Source organism: Puntigrus tetrazona, chromosome 4 (genome assembly GCF_018831695.1).
Source record: "Puntigrus tetrazona isolate hp1 chromosome 4, ASM1883169v1, whole genome shotgun sequence".
NCBI classification, from domain to species: Eukaryota; Metazoa; Chordata; class Actinopteri; order Cypriniformes; family Cyprinidae; genus Puntigrus; species Puntigrus tetrazona.
The window spans coordinates 10053957-10066234 of NC_056702.1; the positions used below are offsets into that span (position 1 = coordinate 10053957).

General features: G+C 40.1%; 1 protein-coding gene across 1 annotated transcript in view; it reads right to left on the bottom strand.

The window, feature by feature from the left end:
• The window catches only part of snd1 (staphylococcal nuclease and tudor domain containing 1), a 141254-nt gene that overhangs the window by 37511 nt on the left and 91465 nt on the right, over window positions 1-12278 (bottom strand). The window contains exon 17 of the mRNA XM_043238015.1: window positions 8012-8200. Within this exon, the coding sequence (XP_043093950.1) occupies window positions 8012-8200 (189 nt within the window). The remainder of the gene's footprint in view (window positions 1-8011; window positions 8201-12278) is intronic.

Sequence of the window (12278 nt, forward strand, 5' to 3'; positions counted from 1 at the left end):
CCTCTACTGAGGTAAGCAAGAGTAGAGCACCTAATGTGAACACACACACACACCATATTCTAACACAAAGCAAAACCAGTATTGGTGAACATACATCAAAACATACAGATGAATTTCCCAGGGGGAGCAGCTTTTCCATAGGACGCATTTCCCCATAGAATTTAGCACTTTTTTCTAGTGCCTCTTAAGTTGGGTGCAAAAAAAACAACATATAAAACATATTTTGGAAACTGCAGATTTTAGTCTTGTTAGTTTAGCATAACATGATCTCTCAAACGTATTAGCATTAGCCTCTGACAAAGCATGAGTTACTGTGATCACCAACTAATTTTATTTACTGTGATCAACTCTTTTGGCAGTAATTCTCGCTAAATAGTATCCCGTGTTGCCTCATACTCCTAATCTGATGCTTATTAATAGTTGATAAGGTAATAATTAATTTTATGTATTGACATCTAAAATATGATTGTGCATAATGCACTTTATAACAACTAACAAACATCCAGTATGCTAGTTAATAGCAAGAACTGATCCCTAAACTAAAGTGTTAAGTGCACTATTGTTGATTGTTCATCCATGTTAATTCATAATACATTAAATGTTGATTTATACAGCTTGATAGGTCAAAAAAATATACTAGTACAAGTGAAATTAGAATAGAAATAAACAAATGCTTCAAAAGTACATGCAGTCCATGGAAACCTCAACATGAAAAAAAGTGATCAATTTTAACCATATTGTAGCTTGTCTGTATAAAAAAAGTCATAATTAATAGTCTTTCCACAGTATAGCTGCATGATCAAAAGTACCTCATGTACTCTTTGAAAAACTACCCAGAATAGCCTATTTTTTCTTTTTTTTAAATGACTATTCAGGCTAAACACTGGCAATATCAGCACAGGGGCTGGTTGGGACTGGTTGTGTCATCATTCTTGCATGGCTCAGACAAGTTAAGTATTGATAGAAAAAAAATGCATATCACAATCAGTCTGGAACAAATATTTGAGCAAAAACAAAGACATATGGGCTGGCAAGGATAGTGTTATTGCTAATATATATATGAAGCCATAGCTAAGTGTCACCACAACGTTAATTAGCTTCCTTACTAAAAGTGCGAGGAGAATTAATTACTTTTTTTTTTGTAGGGTTTGTTGACACAGAAAGACCCAATTTGCTTTCCTGCCAGCCAAGAACACTTGGGTGCGTAAATACTCAATTAAACTTTTGTTTTGCAATGGAAACCGTTGCAGAGATCTTTATTAGCACATTTGCAGGAACAGTTCTGCCAAACTTTTTAGCACAACAAAACTTCTGTGCGTGGGTTTAAAAAAAAAAACGAGAAAATACTCCATGCAAAAACATCCATGTTAAGCACGGGGGAGGTTCAGAAAGAGAGCGAATACAGATAGAGGTTTGTGGATGGATTACGCTCATCTGTAACGTAGAGGTGACCTGAACGAACTCTTCGCGCTGCTCATAATCACTGCTTCTGCCAGGGGAGGCTCTCTCATTCCTATGTAGCAAGGAAGACCACAATCGTTCATGAATTCAAGATGAGGAAAAGGAACCACAGAGATGCCATGAGAGCGCAAAGAGCTTTTTCTTGTTTGTTCAAGATTCATGCTGCAAGGCGTTTTGTTCTGATTTGGCATGGAGAGCACTTGAGTAAACTTTGCCACAGAGGAAACCTTGATGAATAAGAGCAGCAAGACTTAATGCGATGAATTCTTAAGATGTACATTAAACTACGATATGATAACGCTCACACCAGGGAATTAACTGTGGAATTATAAAATATAATTAAATACGATTTTTTTTTAAAACTGACTGCTGTAAACAATGCTAAAAAAACACTTCTTGGTGACAAAGACAGGTTTTGATGAAAATATATATATATTTGATAAAATATATATATATATATATATATATATATATATATATATATATATATATATACACACACACAAAAAATGGAAAGAAATAAAAACAACAGGCACTGTTAAATATCTCCATAATTAATGTGCCGCCTGTAACTCGCATGAATATTTCAGAGCAAAACTCTCAAATTTGATTGGTTCAGGAGTCTGTGTACGCATGCTGATGTGTTTACAGCCAATGTTTTACATCAGAGACATCAGTCCTGCCATGTTTGTTGTCTCTCTTTAGCCGGCCAAGTCCCTGTTGTGGCGGAGCAGGCCTTAGCACAAGCCTCCGGGGAGAGTTGCTGTGTCTAATTGGATAACTCTTACTGTGATTCACCACAGTGCTCTGGTTGTTCCTGTCTGACACAGCCTGCCCTCCATTTGTTAAATTAGAAGGCAACGATGACAGTGGTGAGAGGAGTGAGGAACAGAATGGAAATACATATATAATCACACACTTCCCTTTTAGTGCCATTTCTACACAGCACTTAATGCAATTTACAGCAACTCAAGGCACAGGCATGTCAAAAGAGAGAGAGAGAAAGAGAAGGAGAGATGCCACTCTATATAACCTGTCTTAAGTCAAGACCCCATTTACTTGATTAATACATGTGTCCTAGTCTTATAGTGAATGATTTATCAGTGCATGTTATTTATTAAAAGGAACAAAAAAAATAACATCGTAAAACTTTTACACACGCATAAATACAAAGTATGGAAATCACCTCTAATGAAAGTACTTTAAGATGACTGAAAATCTGGGAAAACTGCAAACCCAACACCTGTGAAAACTACAGAATAGCATTTACTTTCTCAAGCACTCAGATAACCTCATCTGTGGCATGTATGTAATTATCTTGTCGCGTTTTATAATATTGCCATGGAAACAGCCACTGCTTCACTGATTCTGCAGCTGAAAAAAGGGCATGATATAAAAAGCGTTAAAACTTCATTTAGGCCACTTTGTTGTTAATAACAGAGAAATTATGATATATTCGTGTGTTCAGGCAAGTCACTTTTCAGGACGAAATCACTTCCATCAGAGGAAATTAAAAGAGGGCCTTTAATTAAAATGCATTGTTCAACATGAACAAAATATAACTCTTAAAGAATGATAGCAAGGCACCGCGCTTTCATCTCCATGTTAAATATTAATGCAGTAACGCAAGTCTGAAAACTCGGGTTCCATTAGACTGACCTGAGCCTCCCACTGCCTTCATTTATCCTTGGCTCTCTCCAGATTAGCCAGAGGTAAAAAAGTGCCAACTCACAGAAGCTTGCACTAAAGCACAATGGATTTCTCGCCAACTCTGAGAAGTACAACATCAATAAAAAAACCCAAATGCATCTTAAATATTTCTAGGCACATTTGAGTTTCATTTGTATATTTTGATTGTCTGTGGCACTCAAGTGTCTCAAGGAAAATTGCACCGTGGTTCCGCTTCTCGCTAGCAAACTGGTACTCAAAGACGTTCCTCTGAAATTGGGCGTAGCTGTCCACTGATGAGGTCCTTGAACAAGATTCCTTCACAACAAGAGTAAGTATAAGTAACAGAAAAAGTATCAGAAATATGCTTTCAGAAGCTATTGCAGACATTAAGTGGGCTGGGATTTGTCAGGTTAGCATTTTTCTTCTGTGATGCTCATTTCAAAGTTGTTGTATTCCGCCCGAATCAATTTGTTTGAGACACCTATGAATTGCAAATACATTGATGTTCTACCAGAGCCTGACTGTTTTAGAGATCTCTTAAACAGTTAGCACACCCAAAAAAGAAAATGCAGTTATTATTTACTCACAATCGTGTCATTCCACACCCGCAAGACTTTCCTTCATCATTTTTGCTTTCTTTGTGCATAAAAAGTATTCTTGCAGCTTCATAAAAATACAGTTGAACCATTTGTGTCGCATGGACTGTTTTAACAATGTTCTTACTACGTCTCTGGGCAGACTGGTCTATATAGAGGGTCAGAAAGCTCTCGTAGTATGTCTCACTGGTTTAGAATGACATGAGGGAGAGTAATTAATGACAGAATTTTAATATTTGCGTAAACTAACCATTTAACAGTATAGATTTTTTAAAATACATTTACTCATGCTTTCTCCAGGTTTAATAGACCTCCTTGGTCCAGACAGATGTGGACGACACGTGGCGTTGGGCTGCATTCACCCACCATACAAATTTATCGAGCTTAAATGTCACAAGCAGACGGCTGCCCTTCTCAACCCCTGCGGAACCCTGTCACGAGTGTTGTAAAGCACACAAGAGCCTAGGGAGGCTATTAGAGCCGAAATCAACCCCCTGGTGAAGGAATTATGCCCCAATAATACCAGAAAAGGCAGGAACAAGAAGACAAACGAGTGACAGAGGGAGCGACGAAGAGGAAAGGCGAACAAGCTCAGTGATGTTCTGAACAATGATGAGGGTGATGATCTAAGGGAGGACAGTAATCAGTGGTTGGTTTGTCCCACTTCTCCAAAATCATGGGGCGATCCACCAGAGCCTTGTTGAAGTAGACCAAACTTAGATATGAGATAACAGAAAGCCTTGTTTCTCAACAGAAAGCCGACTTCTCTTCAGATTTGCCTTCTCATAATTAGTGTGTTTTAATTACAAGAAGGCTCTTTTAATAGCCTGTGTTGCAAGAAGCCAGAATGCGGGTTCGCTCGGTGCACAGTGGGTCATAAACCGCTCTCTAATCAGCAGCCATAATAACTCTGTTGCCCAGCAACCAGAAGTGTTCTAACATCTCCATGCAGCAACTGTTTACATTTCAGAGCTGTGTTGGTGCTGACGGCACATGATATTCAGAGGAACTTCCAAATGGATTCCTTCAATCTACAGGGAAACTACGTTAAAAAGAAAGTGCGCAGGCGTTCATGGGAACAGTTTCTGCACATGGGTAAACAAAAAAAAAAGTTGTGAAGATTTTCCATCAACAATGAATTAGCAGTGAGAAGAGATCAACACAAAGTCTTACATGGCCTAGGCCACGCCACCACACATTATGCCTTTGAACATCCCACTTAGATGTAATGAAACTTAGGGATTTAATGCCAAATTCCAACAAAATAAGAAAAAAAAAAAATAGCATAATCAGGGATGCGCATAAGTGTTTCAAGTGCAACAGGAAAAAAATAGAACTGGGTAAGTAAGTTGAGACAGCTCATTTGAGTACCAACATAGTTGATCTGGTGAATAAATAGTTGTCGAAAGTGTAATACTGTACAACGTTTCCATTCAAACTAAAAGCATTAATCTAGGCAATGCACTGCCAGTTTCAGAGAAAAAGGCAAAACTGTCATTCACTGAGGTGTTTTTCAAGGGTTAGCTCACCCAAAAGGAAAAGTACTTTTTAAAAGTAGTTTTATTTTCACAGCTTGCAAGTTACAAAAAAAAAAACAAACAAAAAAAAAAAACGGTTTGCACGTATGACAGTCGGCAGAAGTGCGAAAAAAGTATTTACAACATTTTAAATCTAGATCTTTCTTACAAATAACGCATCAATTCACTACAGGAGGCCTTTATTCACATCATCCAGGTAGATGCAGCACATTGGTGGTGGTGGTAGAGGAGATCCCCATTCAATATAAAGCACTGAGTACCCCAGAAAATGCTATATAAGGTAATGAATTATTCACTTGGCAGTGCCTCACAGCGCATATACTTGCTGGCAACCCGCCAAAATAAAAGCTTGCTGATTTTAGACTTGAAAATATTGAAAACTTAAGAATAAAAAAAAAAAAAAAAAAAAAAAAAAGTTAAACACAAGAAAGAAAAAGAGAAAGAAAAAAAAAAAAGTTACATACGAGTACTGTTTAAGTGCACTAAAAATGTGAGGACCAAACTAAACCTCCAGGTGCTCTCGTGAGAACCAGAGCGATTCTATTCTATTCTATTCTATTCTATTCCCTAAATGAACCATTGGTGTTAATACGCAAACTAAGTTTAAAATTGAACCTCAAGCACAGCAGGCAAAATACTGCAATGCTTCCTTTCATTAAAATCACCTGGTCTCCTTTGGTTCTCAGCTCAGTTTTACAACCACTAGACCACTATTATAAACTAATGGACCTCTTTACTTCTTTCATTATAAAAGAACATTGAAAGGAACAAGACCAAGTTTCATTACTGTCAGTTTCTGAACTGGACACTGGACACAGCAAACATCTAACACTTCTACATTTACCAACAAGAGAACACAAGAGTAAAATAAACCCTGCTCGATGCAAAAAACCATCAACACCTGGCATTGGCAAAAAGAAAGGGCATCAAGAGAAAAGAAATGCTGACCTTAGCTTTCCTTTCAGTCCTAAAGGGTTAATTATTTCCATTATCCAGAGTGGCCTGGGAAATTCAAGCATGGAGTGGGACAGATCCGACAACCAGCTTGCATCTACAATCTTTGAGAACAATGCTGGTACATGGGTTGCAACTGTGTTCTTTCTCCTCCAACACATTCACATCAGGGTGGTCTTGTGCCGGTGGCCCCCTTCAGACAGCTACAGGGCCAGAGAGCAGGAGACTGGGGCACAACAAACCAAACTTGTCGTCTTTGATTCACTGCCAGTGAATCAGTGAGTCAATCCAACCCACTGGGAATGCGGCAGCACAGGAAATAAGGGTCAAATTGCACTTTCTTCAAGGTGTCAGTGCAAAACATGCCATGCTTTGTTTGCAACGAGGTGACACTGAGGCAGAAAAGTGTGCAAGTGAGAGTGCATATGCAAGAGTCTGTGCGCATATCTACGAGAGTGTAAACAAACAAGATTGACTTTTTAAGCCAGCCATAAGTTCAATCAGAAGGAAGATCTATGAAAGCACATTTCAGATTGGTCGCTATTTTCACAGGAGCTGGAAGCTGATAACACTGCCTTTGAAAGAAAGATGCGGCTATATGTTTTGGAACTTTGTGCGATATTTTGTAGAGGCGAGAGATTGAGATGAGAGAGAGAGAGATGAAAAAAATGATGGATTTGACAAGGAAGACAGAAACACGCTCTTCGCTGCCTTGGGCAGTAGATCATATTGCTATCAGCACGGGTCGTTCTCTCTCTCGCCAAATGAGGGATAGAGGACAGAAGAAACAGCTGGCGGGAGTGTTGTTTGTCCACCAGGGCAGTTGCTTTCTGTGGGCTGTTTCGGCCATAATGAAAATGAAGAGAGAGATTGAGATCAGGGACGAAGAGGGTTTCATCAATCACAGGTTAGTGGAGAGAAGAGAACAAAACTGATAGTGCCAAAGACATAGGCCTGTGGCACCACCTCAGCTACACACTCACTCCTGTGCCTTTTGTCCAGCTCCTACTGTTTTTGGAGGTCCAGTGTCCACTTGTTCTGCCTGAACTAATGCAACATGACAACAGATTTGTGTATTCTCTTTGTTCACATATACACTGGATGACAGACTCTGGCCTCAGCACCAGGAGCTCAAAGCATGCCGGGCAGAAAAGATAATATTTATTATCAGAGTGGGGCTGGAAGATATCTGGAATAATAAGTAATGAATCTCTTTGCTTGTCAGATGCAGGCAGGATACATATGAATTTCTGATCGTGCCTGAGAGAAGACTGAAGCTCTGTTCCAAAACCTAGTGGGCGGCCAAGCTTTCTACTGTTTATACAAGAAGATACCCTTGAAAGGCAGCATCCTAAATGAACTGGAAATTTGTAAGGGACTGATTTAAAACAGGGCAGGAACCCAGTGAGTGACAAATAGATTCCAACTGGATCAGATGTTAAAAAAAAAAAAAACAACCAACACCACAAAGCAACATAAATATTGGGTCAAATAGTGATTTTTTAATTAAATTGAATATTATGAACATCATTCAATACCTCATGAATAAAATATCTTATTGGAGTATTGCCAAAATGGCCATTGTGTGAACTGGCTTAGCATAAAAGGCTTCTGGTGCTGCCTTAGATTTTGGACAATAGAAGGTATCTTAAAAGATAACGCTGCTGCCTACTGTGTTAGCCAAGGTTTATTTGCCAGCAGAGTTCCAATGATGCTTTAAAATACAGCCTAGGTGGTTCTGGAACAGAGCCTAAGTCTGCATGAGGCATGCTGGATTTCCAACAAACTCACCTTCTCTTTCCTCTGTCTGGCGGTTTCCTCCGCAGACAGCAGGGTCTTGTAGTAGGAGCTTCTCTCTGCAGTAAAGTGGACCTTCGACAGGGCGTTCTCCACCAGAGCGACGGACAAATTCACACCCTCGATGTGAAGCCAGCCAATAAAGTTTCCTGCTTTATCCATGCTCTCCACCTCCACTTCCACCTAGGAGAAAGAGAGAGAGAGACACACGAGGCAAAAGAGTGAGTTAATGTACTGTATCTGGGATTAGCTGAGATTCCATTACTGTGGCGGCAGAGAAAGAGACTTTGTCTTAAATAGACAGATCACTGGAGGAGACTGAGCTATCTATTGATCGTCCAGACGGCTTGTTCTTCAGGCAACTCAGGGGGCTTTCAGCATACCCCCACTCATCTCATACACTTACGCACACACTTTCTGTCACTGACATCACTGCTAGGCACGTCTTTCTCGCACAATTAAACGTGAGGTCGAGATTCAGCCTGGCGCTAACTTTAGCCTGACATTCTCAATTAAAGCAGTGACACCAGGGAACACGCACCACTAATATATTACATTTGTCTCCGAGCACTGAGGCTGTTTATTGGCCAGTGATCAAAGACGGCAGGCAAGGACAAAAAGGAGTGCATTTCAAAGAAAGACAGGATGACAGAGAGAAAGAAAAGAAGAGGGGAAACAGTGAGTCACTTTAAACATTAACCAATTACTAATGGAAAATATGCAAGGATGAATTTTCTAACTGCTTCCTAACACCCAAAACAGAGAAGGAAAATTACACACTGTATGACGCATCAAGGTTTTAGAGGAGTCTTTGTGCAACAGAACATCTAAAAGCTCTAATCAAAGCAACCTAATGACAGTGTCTTATTAATTATGATGATTATAGAGAACTCAAACTAGATTTTTACATTTTCTAAAGAAAACGATGCTAGGGTCTTTTAAGTGGTTGCCAAGGAGTTGCAATGCAGTTGCTAAGATATTCAGATATTCATAAGATTTTAAAATGCCATTGCTATGGTATTTTCAATGGTTTCTAAGCATTGCTCGGAGTTATGTTGCTATGTCTCTGTGATATCCTGGTCCCTAGATATGGCTCAGATTCTTCAGGGTAAGCCTATGGGATTTTTTCACAATTTCATTGTCCGATCCAGTCGTATACATCTCATCAAGCATCACAAATTGAAGTATTCTTCTTATCTGTAGCACAAACGGTTAGGGCGGCTTGATGCACCGATTTTGAATACTAAAAGTTATAGGCTGCCTTAGCAAGCACCACTTAGAACTTGCTCCATCAAATCATCTGTCTTAACCATTACGATCCATCGGCAAAGCAACATCCACACTGTGCAAGCGAAATGGGCTTGTGAGAAACAGGCAGGTGTTGTGAAAAGACACTCCAAGAGTCAAACGATTAAGAGTGCGGTTGTTCAGCCAGGAAGCCCCTTGGGAAATCTGCTGGGAATTACTTTGGAGGCAGAGGCTGCATACTCAGGGAGAGTAAAAGCTTTTTAATGAGGGCATAATCGGCACTTTGATTAAACACAAGAATGACAACCAACCTCACATTATGGGGACAAACAACTACCCTCCCACTCCGGCCCCGCTTGGCGGCAAACTAATGCTCTACACGCAAAAGGTAATGGCTCCGGCCGGGTTCACGCTCAGAATGTTCCGGTAATCTGGGTTGGCCTTAGCCAGAGGGCTAAATGTATTAGGTCTCGCACAACCAGCTTTATGCACCCCATGTACTTTGCTGCTGGAACACAAAGCAGAGTTAATCAAAGTGAACCAGTCTACTAAACAGGTTTTCATTAGTAATGATCTGATGATGTTAAACCAGAATTTTGTGCAATTAAATGCTGCTAGTTTGTTGTGGGTGGCTGCCAGGGTGTTGCTCACCAGTTGCTCAGGATGGTTTTAGCTTGTTTGTGAGGTTGATATGCTAACATGATTAATGTCACTGGTATTTAATGGTGGGAGCTTTTGACAGCATGTCCATAATGTAAATGTCTGCCCTCCCGTTTCAGACACTACATTTTTTTATACGGGTTTGCACCGAAGGTGAGTGGCACAGACAGAATGGCACTCTGCTATACTCCTGGCGTTATATAATCAAATCTTTAGATGAGAGCGGTGTCTTCCTCAATGTCAGACGAGGGGGTTTTAGACCTGATTTGGCCACAGACGCTGCAGGATAGTCTACAACTGTCTTTAGTGCATCTGTTCACCTGTCCACCAGCATCTAATGCATCCCTGGCCACTCAACACAACACATGGTGCATTATTAGACTACCTACCTGACAATGCTCAGAGACCCAAGCACCGATACTTTGTGTATTTTTTCCAACGTAGGAGTGGGAGATATTTCCAAAATCTTAAATCATGATACAAGCAATTTTTTTTTATGCACAATATAGTTATACATAAGAAATACTATTTACATTTTATAGAGCCATCAAATGTATACAAATAATTGCAAAGACCGGTAATTTGAATATTAGACTGCTGTCACTTTAAGAGCTCCCCAGATTCAAAATTCCGTTACACATGGTTAGATTTTTTTGGAGTCTTTGACTTCCGATTGCATTTCAATGGCTTAAAATGATACATTCAGTGTTGGCTCTTGCTAGATTTTGTTTTTAATCATTTTAACTAAAATTAGGCAATATTTAATAACACTTATAAAAACGTTGCAATTCTGCTATGCTGAGACTCTGAGGCTTAAGGTTGTTTGTGAGGGAGAGAGATTGAGTTAGAGAGAAAAGCATATGGCCTTTATCTTGGCAAATAGATTTAAAATCTCCTGCTTATCCAAATACAAGGTCAAACTCAACGCACTCGCCTGCAATTCGGAGAAAACGCCAAACGCTTCATGTAAGCCTTAATAAAGCAATATACAATTACATGAGTTTAATCTCAGTGACCCCAAAACTCAAAGATTAATATCTTTGCAGTATTCTATCCTGGCACAACACCATGACTCATACACAAAGACAACATGGATAAACAGAGAAAAATGCGTCAGTGTGATTAGGGAGCAGGAGAAAAGCTTTCGGCACACATCATGCAAGATATATCACAGACAATATCCAAACGCCTCTACTGATGGCTCGAGCCTTCGCTCATCCATTGCAGCGTATTACTATGGTTGCAGTACTAATTTACCATCTCAAAGTAACGCTGGAGTCATCCATGCCGAAAGATTGGATGGTTAGTGTGATGTTTGTCGTAATTGGCAAGGGATGCTGAACCCCACTTGTGTTCTTCCTAGCAAGCGCAACTATGCGCAGATGGTTATGAGGAATATGGCTGCACTGGGTTACCAATAAGTTGCACTGGAGTTAGTAATCTAAATTTTTTATGTAATAAAAAATTAATTTGTTCACTGTGTGACAAAAATCACACCTCCACGTATGAGCTAAAAGAGTCCTACTGCCCCAAATAAGTGATAGAGATGTGGTGAGAAGTAATTTTGGTGTATTATACAACAATCAAGACGGACATGCAAGCAGCTATTTGCTAAAAATACGCATTTTAGCGTGAACATGTGAAAAACACTTCTTTTTTCCTACACAAACTCTATAATGGAGCCTGGAGTGAAACTGGGTGTGTGACAGACTGTAGGTGGATGTCTGGGCGAGTCAGGGCCACGTGTTTTGCTGGGTGCCCACACCGATGGATGCACCGAACATCTCACCACCACATAGACGCTCATCCCACACAGAAACAGGCAAACGCACTAGCACAGTAAGGACAGGCGAAGTCTCGAATAGCCAGGCCCAGATGGCTCCCAGCGGAGGTTTCCAGAGCCACTATGGCTCCCTGTGGATGGAGCGTTTGAGCCAACATGGCTCCCGCTGGATCACAAATGGCTTCTGCAAGTGTGAAAAATGCTGCACAGAGGAGAAACATTAAAACGGAGAGAGATTGATTTCCAGCGCGGCTCGCTTTTACAGAAAAAAATGGGCCCTGCCCACTTCAAATGGGTCACGGTGAGGGATGATATTATCTTTAAGAGCTGATGGTCGCAAGAAAGGATGACAACCACAACAGACAGATAAATTTATATTCATTTTAAGCTTCAACCTGGTTAACCTTGCCTGAGAGCATCCCTAACAAATGATATACAGATTCCCTAAACAGTAAACACTCTCAGAATAATATACACACACTCAGGACCCTTCACACTTCCTTCTCTAGCTTTTAATCACCGGAAAGCCCTTCACAGACTTTAAATCTTATTTTATGGCATAGACCAATT